This window comes from Coregonus clupeaformis, unplaced genomic scaffold, assembly GCF_020615455.1.
Source record: "Coregonus clupeaformis isolate EN_2021a unplaced genomic scaffold, ASM2061545v1 scaf0293, whole genome shotgun sequence".
NCBI lineage: Eukaryota > Metazoa > Chordata > Actinopteri > Salmoniformes > Salmonidae > Coregonus > Coregonus clupeaformis.
In genome coordinates this window covers 79,700-99,267 of record NW_025533748.1, presented here as the reverse complement: position 1 = coordinate 99,267, position 19,568 = coordinate 79,700, and the positions used below count along the sequence as shown (strand labels likewise).

At 45.9% G+C, this 19,568-nt stretch overlaps 1 protein-coding gene across 1 annotated transcript in view; it reads left to right on the top strand.

Annotated features, from left to right (window-relative positions):
• The window catches only part of LOC121568742 (cAMP-dependent protein kinase type I-beta regulatory subunit), a gene marked incomplete at its 3' end in the record, with an annotated part of 147,214 nt that overhangs the window by 48,491 nt on the left and 79,155 nt on the right, over positions 1-19,568 (top strand). Inside the window, 1 exon segment of the mRNA XM_045214652.1 lies at positions 16,704-16,795. Within this exon segment, the coding sequence (XP_045070587.1) occupies positions 16,704-16,795 (92 nt within the window).

The window sequence follows — 19,568 nt, the reverse complement described above, 5'->3', positions numbered from 1 at the left end:
GTATAGTAACCCCTCTCTACCCCTCTATCCATAAAGACTCTAGTAACCCCTCTCTCTACACCTCTATCCATAAAGACTATAGTAACCCCTCTCTCTACCCTCCATCCACAAAGAGTATAGTAACCCCTTCTCTACCCCTCTATCCATAAAGACTCTAGTGACCCCCTCTCTACCCCCTCTATCCATAAAGACTCTAGTAACCCTCTCTACCCTCTATCCATAAAGAGTATAGTAACCCCTCTCTACCCCCCTATCCATAAAGAGTATAGTAACCCCTCTCTACCCCTCTATCCATAAAGACTATAGTAACCCCTCTCTCCACCCCTCTATCCACAAAGACTCTAGTAACCCCTCTCTACCCCTCTATCCATAAAGACTCTAGTAACCCCTCTCTCTACCCCTCTATCTATAAATACTCTAGTAACCCCTCTCTACCCCCCTATCCATAAAGAGTATAGTAACCCCTCTCTCCACCCCTCTATCCACAAAGAGTATAGTAACCCTCTCTACCCTCTATCCATAAAGACTCTAGTAACCCCTCTCTACCCCTCTATCCACAAAGAGTATAGTAATCCCTCTCTCTACCCTTCTATCCATAAAGAGTAGTAGCCCTCTCTACCCTCTATCCATAAACTACCCAGTAACCCCTCTCTACCCCCTCTATCCATAAAGAGTATAGTAACCCCCATCTCTACCCCCTATCCATAAAGACTCTAGTAACCCCCTCTCTACCCCTCTCTCCATAGAGTATAGTAACCCCCCTCTCTACCCCTCTATCCATAAAGAGTATAGTAACCCCTCTCTCTCCACCCTCTATCCATAAAGAGTATAGTAACCCCCTCTCTACCCCCTCTATCCATAAAGACTCTAGTAACCCCTCTCTACCCCCTCTATCCATAAAGAGTATAGTAACCCCTCTCTCTACCCTTCTATCCATAAAGAGTATAGTAACCCCTCTCTACCCCTCTATCCATAAAGACTCTAGTAACCCCTCTCTCTACCCCTCTATCCATAAAGACTCTAGTAACCCCCTCTCTACCCCTCTATCCATAAAGAGTATAGTAACCCCTCTCTACCCCTCATCCATAAAGAGTATAGTAACCCCTCTCTTTCCCTCTATCCATAAAGATATAGTAACCCCCTCTCTCTACCCCTCTATCCATAAAGAGTATAGTAACCCCTCTCTACCCCTCTATCCATAAAGAGTATAGTAACCCCTCTCTCTACCCCTCTATCCATAAAGACTCTAGTAACCCCTCTCTCTACCCCTCTATCCATAAAGAGTATAGTAACCCCTCTCTACCCTTCTATCCATAAAGAGTATAGTAACCCCTCTCTACCCCTCTATCCATAAAGAGTATAGTAACCCCCCTCTCTACCCCCCTATCCATAAAGACTCTAGTAACCCCCCTCTCTACCCCTCTATCCATAAAGAGTATAGTAACCCCTCTCTCCACCCCTCTATCCATAAAGAGTATAGTAACCCCTCTCTCTACTCCTCCATCCATAAAAGACTCTAGTAACCCCCCTCTCTACCCCTCTATCCATAAAGACTCTAGTAACCCCTCTCTCTACCCCTCTATCCACAAAGAGTATAGTAACCCCTCTCTACCCTTCTATCCATAAAGACTCTAGTAACCCCTCTCTACCCCTCTATCCATAAAGAGTATAGTAACCCCTCTCTACCCCTCTATCCATAAAGACTCTAGTAACCCCTCTCTCTACCCCTCTATCCATAAATACTCTAGTAACCCCTCTCTCTACCCCTCTATCCATAAAGAGTATAGTAACCCCTCTCTACCCTCTATCCATAAAGACTCTAGTAACCCCTCTCTCTACCCCTCTATCCATAAAGAGTATAGTAACCCCTCTCTACCCTTCTATCCATAAAGAGTATAGTAACCCCTCTCTCTACCCCTCTATCCACAAAGAGTATAGTAACCCCTCTCTACCCTTCTATCCATAAAGAGTATAGTAACCCCTCTCTACCCCTCTATCCATAAAGAATATAGGAACCCCTCTCCACCCCTCTATCCACAAAGAGTATAGTAACCCCTCTCTACCCTTCTATCTATAAAGAGTATAGTAACCCCTCTCCACCCCTCTATCCATAAAGAGTATAGTAACCCCTCTCTCTACCCCTCTATCCATAAAGACTATAGTAACCCCCCTCTCTCCCCCTCTATCCATAAAGAGTATAGTAACCCCCCTCTCTACCCCTCCATCCATAAAGACTCTAGTAACCCCTCTCTCTACCCCTCTATCCATAAAGACTCTAGTAACCCCTCTCTCTACCCCCTATCCATAAAGACTCTAGTAACCCCTCTCTCCACCCCTCTATCCATAAAGACTCTAGTAACCCCTCTCTCTACCCCTCTATCCATAAAGACTCTAGTAACCCCTCTCTCTACCCCTCCATCCACAAAGAGTATAGTAACCCCTCTCTACCCCTCTATCAATAAAGACTCTAGTAACCCCTCTCTCTACCCCTCTATCCATAAAGACTCTAGTAACCCCTCTCTCTACCCCTCCATCCACAAAGAGTATAGTAACCCCTCTCTACCCCTCTATCCATAAAGAGTATAGTAACCCCTCTCTCTACCCCTCCATCCACAAAGAGTATAGTAACCCCTCTCTACCCCTCTATCCATAAAGACTCTAGTAACCCCTCTCTCTACCCCTCCATCCACAAAGAGTATAGTAACCCCTCTCTACCCCTCTATCCATAAAGACTCTAGTGACCCCCCTCTCTACCCCTCTATCCATAAAGACTCTAGTAACCCCTCTCTACCCCTCTATCCATAAAGACTATAGTAACCCCTCTCTCCACCCCTCTATCCACAAAGACTATAGTAACCCCTCTCTACCCCTCTATCCATAATGACTCTAGTAACCCCTCTCTCTACCCCTCTATCCATAAAGAGTATAGTAACCCCTCTCTCTACCCCTATATCCATAAAGACTCTAGTAACCTCTCTCTACCCCTCTATCCATAAAGAGTATAGTAACCCCCTCTCTACCCCTCTATCCATAAAGACTATAATAACCCCTCTCTCTACCCCTCCATCCACAAAGAGTATAGTAACCCCTCTCTACCCCTCTATCCATAAAGACTCTAGTAACCCCTCTCTACCCCTCTATCCATAAAGAGTATAGTAACCCTCTCTCTACCCCTCCATCCACAAAGAGTATAGTAACCCCTCTCTACCCTCTATCCATAAAGACTCTAGTAACCCCTCTCTACCCCTCTATCCATAAAGAGTATAGTAACCCCACTCTACCACCCTATCCATAAAGAGTATAGTAACCCCTCTCTACCCCTCTATCCATAAAGACTCTAGTAACCCCTCTCTCCACCCCTCTATCCACAAAGACTCTAGTAACCCTCTCTACCCCTCTATCCATAAAGACTCTAGTAACCCCTCTCTCCCCCTCTATCCACAAAGAGTATAGTAACCCCTCTCTACCCTTCTATCCATAAAGAGTATAGTAACCCCTCTCTACCCCTCTATCCATAAAGACTCTAGTAACCCCTCTCTCTACCCCTCTATCCATAAAGACTCTAGTAACCCCCCTCTCTACCCCTCTATCCACAAAGAGTATAGTAACCCCTCTCTACCCTTCTATCCATAAAGACTCTAATAACCCCCTCTCTACCCTCTATCCATAAAGACTCTAGTAACCCTCTCTCTACCCCTCTATCCATAAAGACTCTAGTAACCCCCCTCTCTACCCCTCTATCCACAAAGAGTATAGTAACCCTCTCTACCCTTCTATCCATAAAGACTCTAATAACCCTCTCTACCCCTCTATCCATAAAGACTCTAGTAACCCCTCTCTCTACCCCTCTATCCACAAAGAGTATAGTAACCCCCTCTCTACCCTTCTATCCATAAAGAGTATAGTAACCCCTCTCTACCCCTCTATCCATAAAGACTCTAACAACCCCTCTCTACCCTCTATCCATAAAGAGTATAGTAACCCCCTCTCTACCCTCTATCCATAAAGACTCTAGTAACCCCTCTCTCTACTCCTCTATCCATAAAGACTCTAGTAACCCCCTCTCTACCCCTCTATCCACAAAGAGTATAGTAACCCCTCTCTACCCCTTCTATCCATAGAGACTCTAATAACCCCTCTCTCACCCCTCTATCCATAAAGACTCTAGTAACCCTCTCTCTCCCCCTCTATCCATAAAGACTCTAGTAACCCCTCTCTCTACCCTCTATCCATAAAGACTCTAGTAACCCCTCTCTCTACCCTCTATCCATAAAGAGTATAGTAACCCCCTCTCTACCCTTCTATCCATAAAGAGTATAGTAACCCTCTCTCTACCCCTCTATCCACAAAGAGTATAGTAACCCCTCTCTACCCTTCTATCCATAAAGAGTATAGTAACCCCTCTCTACCCCTCTATACATAAAGAGTATAGGAAACCCTCTCCACCCCTCTATCCACAAAGAGTATAGTAACCCCTCTCTACCCTTCTATCCATAAAGAGTATAGTAACCCCTCTCCACCCCTCTATCCATAAAGAGTATAGTAACCCCTCTCTCTACCCTCTATCCATAAAGACTATAGTAACCCCCTCTATCCACCCCTCTATCCATAAAGAGTATAGTAACCCCTCTCTCTACCCCTCCATCCATAAAGACTCTAGTAACCCCTCTCTCTACCCTCTATCCATAAAGACTCTAGTAACCCCTCTCTCTACCCCTCTATCCATAAAGACTCTAGTAACCCCTCTCTCACCCCTCTATCCATAAAGACTCTAGTAACCCCTCTCTCTACCCCTCTATCCATAAAGACTCTAGTAACCCCTCTCTCTACCCCTCCATCCACAAAGAGTATAGTAACCCCTCTCTACCCCTCTATCAATAAAGACTCTAGTAACCCCTCTCTCTACCCCTCCATCCATAAAGACTCTAGTAACCCCTCTCTCTACCCCTCTATCCATAAAGACTCTAGTAACCCCTCTCTCTACCCCCTATCCATAAAGACTCTAGTAACCCCTCTCTCCACCCCCTCTATCCATAAAGACTCTAGTAACCCCTCTCTCTACCCCTCTATCCATAAAGACTCTAGTAACCCCTCTCTCTACCCCTCCATCCACAAAGAGTATAGTAACCCCTCTCTACCCCTCTATCCATAGAGTATAGTAACCCCTCTCTCTACCCCTCCATCCACAAAGAGTATAGTAACCCCTCTCTACCCCTCTATCCATAAAGACTCTAGTAACCCCTCTCTCTACCCCTCCATCCACAAAGAGTATAGTAACCCCTCTCTACCCTTCTATCCATAAAGAGTATAGTAACCCCTCTCTACCCCTCTATCCATAAAGACTCTAGTAACCCCTCTCTCTACCCCTCTATCCATAAAGACTCTAGTAACCCCCCTCTCTACCCCTCTATCCACAAAGAGTATAGTAACCCCTCTCTACCCTTCTATCCATAAAGACTCTAATAACCCCTCTCTACCCTCTATCCATAAAGACTCTAGTAACCCTCTCTCTACCCTCTATCCACAAAGAGTATAGTAACCCCTCTCTACCCTTCTATCCATAAAGAGTATAGTAACCCCCTCTCTACCCCTCTATCCATAAAGACTCTAATAACCCCTCTCTACCCCTCTATCCATAAAGAGTATAGTAACCCCCTCTCTACCCCTCTATCCATAAAGACTCTAGTAACCCCTCTCTCTACCCCTCTATCCATAAAGACTCTAGTAACCCCCTCTCTACCCCTCTATCCATAAAGAGTATAGTAACCCCTCTCTACCCTTCTATCCATAAAGACTCTAATAACCCCTCTCTACCCCTCTATCCATAAAGACTCTAGTTACCCCTCTATCCATAAATACTCTAGTAACCCCTCTCTCTACCCCTCTATCCATAAAGAGTATAGTAACCCCTCTCTACCCCTCTATCCATAAAGACTCTAGTAACCCCTCTCTCTACCCCTCTATCCATAAAGACTCTAGTAACCCCTCTCTCCACCCCTCTATCCATAAAGACTCTAGTAACCCCTCTCTCTACCCCTCTATCCATAAAGACTCTAGTAACCCCTCTCTCTACCCCTCCATCCACAAAGAGTATAGTAACCCCTCTCTACCCCTCTATACATAAAGAGTATAGGAACCCCTCTCCACCCCTCTATCCACAAAGAGTATAGTAACCCCTCTCTACCCTTCTATCCATTAAGAGTATAGTAACCCCTCTCACCCCTCTATCCATAAAGAGTATAGTAACCCCTCTCTCTACCCCTCTATCCATAAAGACTATAGTAACCCCCCTCTATCCACCCCTCTATCCATAAAGAGTATAGTAACCCCTCTCTCTACCCCTCCATCCATGAAGACTCTAGTAACCCCTCTCTCTACCCCTCTATCCATAAAGACTCTAGTAACCCCTCTCTCTACCCCCCTATCCATAAAGACTCTAGTAACCCCCTCTCTCCACCCCTCTATCCATAAAGACTCTAGTAACCCCTCTCTCTACCCCTCTATCCATAAAGACTCTAGTAACCCCTCTCTCTACCCCTCCATCCACAAAGAGTATAGTAACCCCTCTCTACCCCTCTATCAATAAAGACTCTAGTAACCCCTCTCTACCCCTCCATCCATAAAGACTCTAGTAACCCCTCTCTCTACCCCTCTATCCATAAAGACTCTAGTAACCCCTCTCTCTACCCCCTATCCATAAAGACTCTAGTAACCCCTCTCTCCACCCCTCTATCCATAAAGACTCTAGTAACCCCTCTCTCTACCCCTCTATCCATAAAGACTCTAGTAACCCCTCTCTACCCCCTCCATCCACAAAGAGTATAGTAACCCCTCTCTACCCCTCTATCCATAGAGTATAGTAACCCCTCTCTCTACCCCTCCATCCACAAAGAGTATAGTAACCCCTCTCTACCCCTCTATCCATAAAGACTCTAGTAACCCCTCTCTCTACCCCTCCATCCACAAAGAGTATAGTAACCCCTCTCTACCCTTCTATCCATAAAGAGTATAGTAACCCCTCTCTACCCCTCTATCCATAAAGACTCTAGTAACCCCTTTCTCTACCCCCTCTATCCATAAAGACTCTAGTAACCCCCCTCTCTACCCCTCTATCCACAAAGAGTATAGTAACCCCTCTCTACCCTTCTATCCATAAAGACTCTAATAACCCCTCTCTACCCCTCTATCCATAAAGACTCTAGTAACCCCTCTCTCTACCCCTCTATCCACAAAGAGTATAGTAACCCCTCTCTACCCTTCTATCCATAAAGAGTATAGTAACCCCTCTCTACCCCTCTATCCATAAAGACTCTAATAACCCCTCTCTACCCCTCTATCCATAAAGAGTATAGTAACCCCTCTCTACCCCTCTATCCATAAAGACTCTAGTAACCCCTCTCTCTACCCCTCTATCCATAAAGACTCTAGTAACCCCCCTCTCTACCCCTCTATCCACAAAGAGTATAGTAACCCCTCTCTACCCTTCTATCCATAAAGACTCTAATAACCCCTCTCTACCCCTCTATCCATAAAGACTCTAGTAACCCCTCTCTCTACCCCTCTATCCATAAATACTCTAGTAACCCCTCTCTCTACCCCTCTATCCATAAAGAGTATAGTAACCCCTCTCTACCCCTCTATCCATAAAGACTCTAGTAACCCCTCTCTCTACCCCTCTATCCATAAAGAGTATAGTAACCCCTCTCTACCCTTCTATCCATAAAGAGTATAGTAACCCCTCTCTCTACCCCTCTATCCACAAAGAGTATAGTAACCCCTCTCTACCCTTCTATCCATAAAGAGTATAGTAACCCCTCTCTACCCCTCTATACATAAAGAGTATAGGAACCCCTCTCCACCCCTCTATCCACAAAGAGTATAGTAACCCCTCTCTACCCTTCTATCCATAAAGAGTATAGTAATCCCTCTCCACCCCTCTATCCATAAAGAGTATAGTAACCCCTCTCTCTACCCCTTTATCCATAAAGACTATAGTAACCCCCCTCTCTCCACCCTCTATCCATAAAGAGTATAGTAACCCCCTCTCTACCCCCTCCATCCATAAAGACTCTAGTAACCCCTCTCTCTACCCTCTATCCATAAAGACTCTAGTAACCCCTCTCTCTACCCCCTATCCATAAAGACTCTAGTAACCCCTCTCTCACCCCTCTATCCATAAAGACTCTAGTAACCCCTCTCTCTACCCCTCTATCCATAAAGACTCTAGTAACCCCTCTCTACCCCTCTATCCATAGAGTATAGTAACCCCTCTCTCTACCCCTCCATCCACAAAGAGTATAGTAACCCCTCTCTACCCCTCTATCCATAAAGACTCTAGTAACCCCTCTCTCTACCCCTCCATCCACAAAGAGTATAGTAACCCCTCTCTACCCTTCTATCCATAAAGAGTATAGTAACCCCTCTCTACCCCTCTATCCATAAAGACTCTAGTAACCCCTTTCTCTACCCCTCTATCCATAAAGACTCTAGTAACCCCCCTCTCTACCCCTCTATCCACAAAGAGTATAGTAACCCCTCTCTACCCTTCTATCCATAAAGACTCTAATAACCCCTCTCTACCCCTCTATCCATAAAGACTCTAGTAACCCCTCTCTCTACCCCTCTATCCACAAAGAGTATAGTAACCCCTCTCTACCCTTCTATCCATAAAGAGTATAGTAACCCCTCTCTACCCCTCTATCCATAAAGACTCTAATAACCCCTCTCTACCCCTCTATCCATAAAGAGTATAGTAACCCTCTCTACCCCTCTATCCATAAAGACTCTAGTAACCCTCTCTCTACCCCTCTATCCATAAAGACTCTAGTAACCCCCTCTCTACCCCTCTATCCACAAAGAGTATAGTAACCCCCTCTCTACCCTTCTATCCATAAAGACTCTAATAACCCCCTCTCTACCCCTCTATCCATAAAGACTCTAGTAACCCCTCTCTCTACCCCTCTATCCATAAATACTCTAGTAACCCCTCTCTCTACCCCTCTATCCATAAAGAGTATAGTAACCCCTCTCTACCCCTCTATCCATAAAGACTCTAGTAACCCCTCTCTCTACCCCTCTATCCATAAAGAGTATAGTAACCCCTCTCTACCCTTCTATCCATAAAGAGTATAGTAACCCCTCTCTCTACCCCTCTATCCACAAAGAGTATAGTAACCCCTCTCTACCCTTCTATCCATAAAGAGTATAGTAACCCTCTCTACCCTCTATACATAAAGAGTATAGGAACCCCTCTCCACCCCTCTATCCACAAAGAGTATAGTAACCCCTCTCTACCCTTCTATCCATAAAGAGTATAGTAACCCCTCTCCACCCCTCTATCCATAAAGAGTATAGTAACCCTCTCTCTACCCCTCTATCCATAAAGACTATAGTAACCCCCTCTCTCCACCCTCTATCCATAAAGAGTATAGTAACCCCTCTCTCTACCCCTCCATCCATAAAGACTCTAGTAACCCCTCTCTCTACCCCTCTATCCATAAAGACTCTAGTAACCCCTCTCTCTACCCCCTATCCATAAAGACTCTAGTAACCCCCTCTCTCCACCCCTCTATCCATAAAGACTCTAGTAACCCCTCTCTCTACCCCCTCTATCCATAAAGACTCTAGTAACCCCTCTCTCTACCCCTCCATCCACAAAGAGTATAGTAACCCCTCTCTACCCCTCTATCCATAAAGAGTATAGTAACCCCCTCTCTCTACCCCTCCATCCACAAAGAGTATAGTAACCCCTCTCTACCCCTCTATCCATAAAGACTCTAGTAACCCCTCTCTCTACCCCTCCATCCACAAAGAGTATAGTCAATCAATCAATCAATCAATCAATTTTATTTTATATAGCCCTTCGTACATCAGCTAATATCTCGAAGTGCTGTACAGAAACCCAGCCTAAAACCCCAAACAGCTAGTAATGCAGGTGTAGAAGCACGGTGGCTAGGAAAAACTCCCTAGAAAGGCCAAAACCTAGGAAGAAACCTAGAGAGGAACCAGGCTATGAGGGGTGGCCAGTCCTCTTCTGGCTGTGCCGGGTGGAGGTTATAACAGAACCATGCCAAGATGTTCAAAAATGTTCATAAGTGACAAGCATGGTCAAATAATAATCAGGAATAAATCTCAGTTGGCTTTTCATAGCCGATCATTAAGAGTTGAAAACAGCAGGTCTGGGACAGGTAGGGGTTCCATAACCGCAGGCAGAACAGTTGAAACTGGAATAGCAGCAAGGCCAGGCGGACTGGGGACAGCAAGGAGTCACCACGGCCGGTAGTCCCGACGTATGGTCCTAGGGCTCAGGTCTCTCAGTTGGCTTTTCATAGCCGATCATTAAGAGTTGAAAACAGCAGGTCTGGGACAGGTAGGGGTTTCGTAATCGCAGGCAGAACAGTTGAAACTGGAATAGCAGCAAGGCCAGGCGGACTGGGGACAGCAAGGTGTCAGCATGCCCGGTAGTCCTGACGTATGGTCCTAGGGCTCAGGTTCTCAGAGAGAAAGAGAGAACGAGAGAATTAGAGAGAGCATACTTAAATTCACACAGGACACTGGATAAGACAGGAGAAGTACTCCAGGTATAACCAACTAACCCCAGCCCCCCGACACATAAACTACTGCAGCATAAATACTGGAGGCTGAGACAGGAGCGGTCCGGAGACACTGTGGCCCCATCCGAAGAAACCCCGGACAGGGCCAAACAGGAAGGATATAACCCCACCCACTCTGCCAAAGCACAGCCCCCGCACCACTAGAGGGATATCCTCAACCACCAACTTACAATCCTGAGACAAGGCAGAGTATAGCCCACAGAGGTCTCCACCACAGCACAAACCAAGGGGGCGCCAACCCAGACAGGAAGATCACGTCAGTAACTCAACCCACTCAAGTGACGCACCCCTCCTAGGGACGGCATGAAAGAGCACCAGCAAGCCAGTGACTCAGCCCCTGTAACAGGGTTAGAGGCAGAGAACCCCAGTGGAGAGAGGGGAACCGGCCTGGCAGAGACAGCAAGGGCTGTTCGTTGCTCCAGAGCCTTTCCGTTCACCTTCACACTCCTGGGCCAGACTACACTCAATCATATGACCTACTGAAGAGATAAGTCTTCAGTAAAGACTTAAAGGTTGAGACCGAGTCTGCGTCTCTCACATGGGTAGGCAGACTGTTCCATAAAAATGGAGATCTATAGGAGAAAGCCCTGCCTCCCGCTGTTTGCTTAGAAATTCTAGGGACAATTAGGAGGCTCTGCGTCTTGTGACCGTAGCGTACGTATTGGTATGTACGGCAGGACCAACTCGGAAAGATAGGTAGGAGCAAGCCCATGTAACGCTTTATAGGTTAACAGTAAAACCTTGAAATCAGCCCTTGCCTTAACAGGAAGCCAGTGTAGGGAAGCTAGCACTGGAGTAATATGATCAAATTTCTTGGTTCTAGTCAGGATTCTAGCAGCCGTATTTAGCACTAACTGAAGTTTATTTAGTGCTTTATCCGGTAGCCGGAAAGTAGAGCATTGCAGTAGTCTAACCTAGAAGTAACAAATGCATGGATTAATTTTTCTGCATCATTTTTGGACAGAAAATTTCTGATTTTTGCAATGTTACGTAGATGGAAAAAAAGCTGTCCTTGAAACAGTCTTGATATGTTCGTCAAAAGAGAGATCAGGGTCAAGAGTAACGCCGAGGTCCTTCACAGTTTTATTTGAGACGACTTTACAACCATCAAGATGAATTGTCAGATTTAACAGAAGATCTCTTTGTTTCTTGGGACCTAGAACAAGCATCTCTGTTTTGTCCGAGTTTAAAAGTAGAAAGTTTTCAGCCATCCACTTCCTTATGTCTGAAACACAGGCTTCTAGCGAGGGCAATTTTGGGGGCTTCACCATGTTTCATTGAAATGTACAGCTGTGTGTCATCCGCATAGCAGTGAAAGTTAACATTATGTTTTCGAATAACATCCCCAAGAGGTAAAATATATAGTGAAAACAATAGTGGTCCTAAAACGGAACCTTGAGGAACACCGAAATGTACAGTTGATTTGTCGGAGGACAGACCATTCACAGAGACAAACTGATATCTTTCCGACAGGTAAGATCTAAACCAGGCCAGAACTTGTCCGTGTAGACCAATTTGGGTTTCCAGTCTCTCCAAAAGAATGTGGTGATCGATGGTGTCAAAAGCAGCACTAAGGTCTAGTAGCACGAGGACAGATGCAGAGCCTCGGTCTGACGCCATTAAAAGGTCATTTACCACCTTCACAAGTGCAGTCTCAGTGCTATGATGGGGTCTAAAACCAGACTGAAGCATTTCGTATACATTGTTTGTCTTCAGAAAGGCAGTGAGTTGCTGCGCAACAGCTTTTTCTAAAATTTTTTGAGAGGAATGGAAGATTCGATATAGGCCGATAGTTTTTTATATTTTCCGGGTCAAGGTTTGGCTTTTTCAAGAGAGGCTTTATCACTGCCACTTTTAGTGAGTTTGGTACACATCCGGTGGATAGAGAGCTGTTTATTATGTTCAACATAGGAGGGCCAAGCACAGGAAGCAGCTCCTTCAGCAGTTTAGTAGGAATAGGATCCAGTATGCAGCTTGAAGGTTTAGAGGCCATGATTATTTTCATCATTGTGTCAAGAGATATAGTACTAAAACACTTAAGTGTCTCTCCCGATCCCAGGCCCTCGCAGAGTCTGGCAGATCCAGGACAGCTAAGCCCTGGAGGAATACGCAGATTCAAAGAGGAGTCCGTAATTTGCTTTCTAATGGTCATGATCTTTTCCTCAAAGAAGTTCATGAATTTATTACTGCTGAAGTGAAAGCCATCCTCTCTTGGGAATGCTGCTTTTTTAGTTAGCTTTGCAACAGTATCAAAAAGAAATTTTGGATTGTTCTTATTTTCCTCGATTAAGTTGGAAAAGTAGGATGATCGAGCAGCAGTGAGGGCTCTTCGGTACTGCACGGTACTGTCTTTCCAAGCTAGTCGGAAGACTTCCAGTTTGGTGTGGCGCCATTTCCGTTCCAATTTCCTGGAAGCTTGCTTCAAAGCTCGGGTATTTTCTGTATACCAGGGAGCTAGTTTCTTATGACAAATGTTTTTCGTTTTTAGGGGTGCAACTGCATCTAGGGTATTGCGCAAGGTTAAATTGAGTTCCTCAGTTTAGTAACCCCTCTCTACCCCTCTATCCATAAAGACTCTAGTAACCCCTCTCTACCCCTCTATCCATAAAGACTATAGTAACCCCTCTCTCCACCCCTCTATCCACAAAGACTATAGTAACCCCTCTCTACCCCTCTATCCATAAAGACTCTAGTAACCCCTCTCTCTACCCCTCTATCCATAAAGAGTATAGTAACCCCTCTCTCTACCCCTCTATCCATAAAGACTCTAGTAACCTCTCTCTACCCCTCTATCCATAAAGAGTATAGTAACCCCCCTCTCTACCCCTCTATCCATAAAGACTATAGTAACCCCTCTCTCTACCCCTCCATCCACAAAGAGTATAGTAACCCCTCTCTACCCCTCTATCCATAAAGACTCTAGTAACCCCTCTCTCTACACCTCTATCCATAAAGACTATAGTAACCCCTCTCTCTACCCCTCCATCCACAAAGAGTATAGTAACCCCTCTCTACCCCTCTATCCATAAAGACTCTAGTGACCCCCCTCTCTACCCCTCTATCCATAAAGACTCTAGTAACCCCTCTCTACCCCTCTATCCATAAAGAGTATAGTAACCCCCTCTCTACCCCCCTATCCATAAAGAGTATAGTAACCCCTCTCTACCCCTCTATCCATAAAGACTCTAGTAACCCCTCTCTCCACCCCTCTATCCACAAAGACTCTAGTAACCCCTCTCTACCCCTCTATCCATAAAGACTCTAGTAACCCCTCTCTCTACCCCTCTATCCACAAAGAGTATAGTAACCCCTCTCTACCCTTCTATCCATAAAGAGTATAGTAACCCCTCTCTACCCCTCTATCCATAAAGACTCTAGTAACCCCTCTCTCTACCCCTCTATCCATAAAGACTCTAGTAACCCCCCTCTCTACCCCTCTATCCACAAAGAGTATAGTAACCCCTCTCTACCCTTCTATCCATAAAGACTCTAATAACCCCTCTCTACCCCTCTATCCATAAAGACTCTAGTAACCCCTCTCTCTACCCCTCTATCCACAAAGAGTATAGTAACCCCTCTCTACCCTTCTATCCATAAAGAGTATAGTAACCCCTCTCTACCCCTCTATCCATAAAGACTCTAGTAACCCCTCTCTCTACCCCTCTATCCATAAAGACTCTAGTAACCCCCTCTCTACCCCTCTATCCACAAAGAGTATAGTAACCCCTCTCTACCCTTCTATCCATAAAGAGTATAGTAACCCCTCTCTACCCCTCTATCCATAAAGACTCTAGTAACCCCTCTCTCTACCCCTCTATCCATAAAGACTCTAGTAACCCCCCTCTCTACCCCTCTATCCACAAAGAGTATAGTAACCCCTCTCTACCCTTCTATCCATAAATACTCTAATAACCCCTCTCTACCCCTCTATCCATAAAGACTCTAGTAACCCCTCTCTCTACCCCTCTATCCACAAAGAGTATAGTAACCCCTCTCTACCCTTCTATCCATAAAGAGTATAGTAACCCCTCTCTACCCCTCTATCCATAAAGACTCTAGTAACCCCTCTCTCTACCCCTCTATCCATAAAGACTCTAGTAACCCCACTCTCTACCCCTCTATCCATAAAGAGTATAGTAACCCCTCTCTACCCCTCTATCCATAAAGACTCTAGTAACCCCTCTCTCTACCCCTCTATCCATAAAGACTCTAGTAACCCCCCTCTCTACCCCTCTATCCACAAAGAGTATAGTAACCCCTCTCTACCCTTCTATCCATAAAGAGTATAGTAACCCCTCTCTACCCCTCTATCCATAAAGACTCTAGTAACCCCTCTCTCTACCCCTCTATCCATAAAGACTCTAGTAACCCCCCTCTCTACCCCTCTATCCACAAAGAGTATAGTAACCCCTCTCTACCCTTCTATCCATAAAGACTCTAATAACCCCTCTCTACCCCTCTATCCATAAAGACTCTAGTAACCCCTCTCTCTACCCCTCTATCCACAAAGAGTATAGTAACCCCTCTCTACCCTTCTATCCATAAAGAGTATAGTAACCCCTCTCTACCCTTCTATCCATAAAGAGTATAGTAACCCCTCTCTACCCCTCTATCCATAACGACTCTAGTAACACCCCTCTCTACCCCTCTATCCACAAAGAGTATAGTAACCCCTCTCTACCCTTCTATCCATAAAGACTCTAATAACCCCTCTCTACCCCTCTATCCATAAAGACTCTAGTAACCCCTCTCTCTACCCCTCTATCCATAAAGACTCTATTAACCCCTCTCTACCCCCTATCCATAAAGACTCTAGTAACCCCTCTCTACCCCTCCATCCACAAAGAGTATAGTAACCCCTCTCTACCCCTCTATCCATAAAGACTCTAGTAACCCCTCTCTCCACCCCCCTATCCATAAAGACTCTAGTAACCCCTCTCCACCCCTCTATCCATAAAGACTCTAGTAACCCCTCTCTCTACCCCTCTATCCATAAAGACTATAGTAACCCCTCTCTACCCCTTTATCCATAAAGAGTATAGCCTCTCTTTTTGGAGCAAAGGTCTATTTCCAGCTTACCAGATGGTTGATAGAGACTACAGAGGGTTGATGTTGGTAGTTGGTAGTGTACTGCAGTGGCTCATGAATGTTTCAGCCAGTCTGCTGCTGTTACCGTACTGCTGCTGCTGCTGTTGTAGCTGTGGTCCTCTTCATGGTGAGCCATCTGTTGCTTTAAGTTAATTACAGCCTACAGACTGCTGCTTCCCTCAGAGCATGGACGCTCTCTCTCTCTCTCTCTCTCTCTCTCTCTCTCTCTCTCTCTCTCTCTCTCTCTCTCTCTCTCTCTCTCTCTCTCTCTCTCTCTCTCTCTCTCTCTCTCTCTCTCTCTCTCTCTCTCTCTCTCTCTCTCTCTCTCTCTCTCTCTCTCTCTCTCTCTCTCTCTCTCTCTCTCCCTCGCTCTTCTCCCCACAGTAACACATCTGCAGAGCTCAGAGCTTTACGTTTTTCTCCCTAGAACATCTTTCCTTAAATACAGAGGCAGTAGTCTTTGTAGTGGGCTCTGAGGAAATGTGGCTAGCCCGCATCATTCCTCCAAACAGTCCTTTGGTTCAGACATGGACATGAAAATGCATGTTTTATGAATGAGCACAGGGCCTCGTGAACACAGCGAAGGGCTACACACAGACACACATAGGCACACAGCCGCACACACACACACATACACTGATCTGAGTCAAACAGATGGGTTGCGTTCAATTATGTACAGACAGGAGGGTTTGTTTAAAATGTACTGTAATGTGCTTAAATGTGTGCACTGAGCTATTTAGATTTATGTGAGTGTGCCTGGCTACATAGAAAGTCCACAAGTGCACAGTTCCAGTGTTTTCTTTTCTTTTCAATAAATGCTTTTTGGGGAAATCTTTCGCTTTTTGGCCATGTAAACATGACAAATAGGAAAGACAATGGGTACAGTATTAAATGGAATTCAATCAGCTGTATTGATACCCATCAATTCCATTGTCTGTGATGCAAGTGCTGTAGTCTGATTCCTGTTTGAGAGACCATGATGTTTGGTTTGTTTTTCCTCAGGTGATTCCTAAGGACTACAAGACCATGACTGCTCTGGCCAAGGCCATCTCCAAGAACGTGCTGTTTGCTCACCTCGACGACAACGAGAGGAGGTAAGACTCCCAATGTTTTGAAAGCTCCGGGGTGAAGTTTCCCCTAGGTGCAGATCTAGGATCAGCTTCCCCTCCCCAAATCATACTCTTAACCATTAGTGGGGAAAACGCTAAACTGACCCAAGATCAGTGTCTAGGGACGACTTCACCCTAGTTTAAAACCATTAGTGACTGAGTGACTAAGTGAGAGAGCGAGATTGTGTGTGTGTGAGCTAATCATTAAGATGCCTTTTGTTGTTGTTGAGCAATTTGCCCGTGTGGCCACAGTGGGCCAGTGTTGTCTGCAGTGCTGCTGGGTTGAAACAGGTCAAAAGTTGTGAGACCAGCCAGGCGAGAAGGGGGGCAGGCAGACACTGGGCAGAGGGGTGAGGAGAGAGAGGGTGGCATGCCGGAGGGGGGATTGACTGCCTGGAGCTGCCCTGTCCTGTGTGTGTGTGTGTACACTATTGTTGAAAGGTGGGCAGTGTGGATGTCAGACAGTAATCTAAAGTGTGTTGAAACTTGGGTGGGGTGCGGGGTTGGAATTGGGTTACTCGGAACGACACGATTCGCCACGGCTCTGAGAGAGGGTCTGAGGCTGTGGGATTTTACAAACACAAAACAGCAGCGAGAGAGAGAGAGAGAGAGATTAATTAATCCCTCCATCCCACCCCTTCACCCCATCTCTTCTCTCTTCCTCTTTTGATCCTTCCTCTCTCCTTACTTCTCGACCGATCTCTTCCCCTCTCCACCTCTTTCTGTATCCCTCTATCCATCTTTCCCCTTCACCCATTTCTCCTTTCTTCCCCTTTCCATCCCACCCGACCCCTACCATTCCTCTCTCCTTCCCTCTCTATCTCTCCACCCCTCCTCCCTCCATCCCTTCCTTCCTTCCTAATCTCCAGGCCAGTACTGTGGGAAAGCCTCTCAGGTGGCTCCCTCCCTCTCTCCCTCCTTCCCTCCCTCCCTCTCTCCCTCCTGGCTCTGGACTGCAGCCTCAAAACTGTTTCATTGCTGGGGAGAATCCATTAGCTCTGTATCCCAGGCTGCGTCCACAGAACAGCAGGGAAAACTTGGACAGCTTTTCCTATACGCCTGCTAAACCTTCTCTCCCTTCATCCCTCCATTCTAGCCTCCCGACGGTCCCAGGGAGAAAACCCAAAACACAAGTTTTTCCATTCTTTCGCCAGCTGGTAATTTATTGCTCTCCCTGCCCCGCTTCTTGGCACAGGGCTTGAGTCTGATTGCGTGTCAGTATTGTTGCAACCAGCCGACAGTTTGCCCAGCAGTGGCAGGCAGAGAAGAAACATGTGATATCATAGAATCACACAGGCAGAAGTACACTATAGTAGAGACCTGGGTTCAAGTGGTCCTCAGTAGCTCAGCTGGTAGAGCACGGCGCTTGTAATGCCAAGGTAGTGGGTTCGATCCCCGGGACCACCCATACACAAAAAATAAATAATGTATGCACGCATGACTGTAAGTCGCTTTGGATAAAAGCGTCTGCTAAATGGCATATTATATTTATATTATTATATAAGTAGTACTTGTGTCCTTGAAAATAATCTGAGCGTTTGATTATGTCTTCCTGGAGCGACAGATGGGATACGTTTGCACTTTTGGGTCTACACCGTTAGTTAAATTCCCCCAGGCAAGCTCAGAAAAGCCGCAGCTAAAGTATTTGGAATAAAGCAAATACTATTTGAACCCAGGTCTGGTGTAGTCACTTAAATCCAGTGCTTGGGTGGCTGATATGGAGGCTTAGGGTTACATTGGGGGAAAATGTGGCACCGGACCATAAACTTTCCTTGTTTTAATGTATACAAGGCCTGTTGGCATGACCAGGACCATACATGACCACACAGCCCCAGCGTAGATCGTATATGATTCAGAATTTATATGACTGGCTGTCATGTTCGTGTAGCGGCTACAGAGACAGTCCGTCAACTGTAGACAGACAGACAGACAGACAGACAGACAGGAAGATGATTCTGAATTTATATGACTGGCTGTCATGTTCATGTAGCGGCTACAGAGACAGTCCGTCAGCTGTAGACAGACAGACAGACAGACAGACAGACAGGAAGATGATTCTGAATTTATATGACTGGCTGTCATGTTCATGTAGCGGCTACAGAGACAGTCCGTCAGCTGTAGACAGACAGACAGACAGACAGACAGACAGACAGACAGACAGACAGACAGACAGACAGACAGGAAGATGATTCTGAATTTATATGACTGGCTGTCATGTTCATGTAGCGGCTACAGAGACGGTCCGTCAACTGTAGACAGACAGACAGACAGGAAGGCTGATTTGTTCTAAGATGAGTGATGGGGCATAGCGATGATGACGGGTCCAGATCAGCCAGACGCTTTGACTTGGTGATAGCCTAGCTAGCCTAGCGCTGACAGGGCCGTGTTGGATCCAATTCCCTCTGAATGCAACTGATGCAGTCAGTTGCATGATTGTGCATTACGGTAGCGTTGTTGACATGCCGACAAACTGGCACGTAGTGTGTTGTCAATTTGTTCCTCTTGAAACTTGTCACACCACATGTAAGAAACAATTGGTGTTTTAGCTGTAAACAGACAGACAGACATACAGACAGACAGAACAGCATGGTGTCTGATTTGCTCATGTCTGGGTGATTGGGGTGTAACGATGATGACAGCTCAAGATTATGTGTGATCAGCCGGAATGTGGAAGCTGTGACTTGGCGTAAGTATAGCACTGACAGGGCCGTGCTGGGTCCAACTCCCTCAGCCTTCAGCTGATGCTGTCAGTCGCATT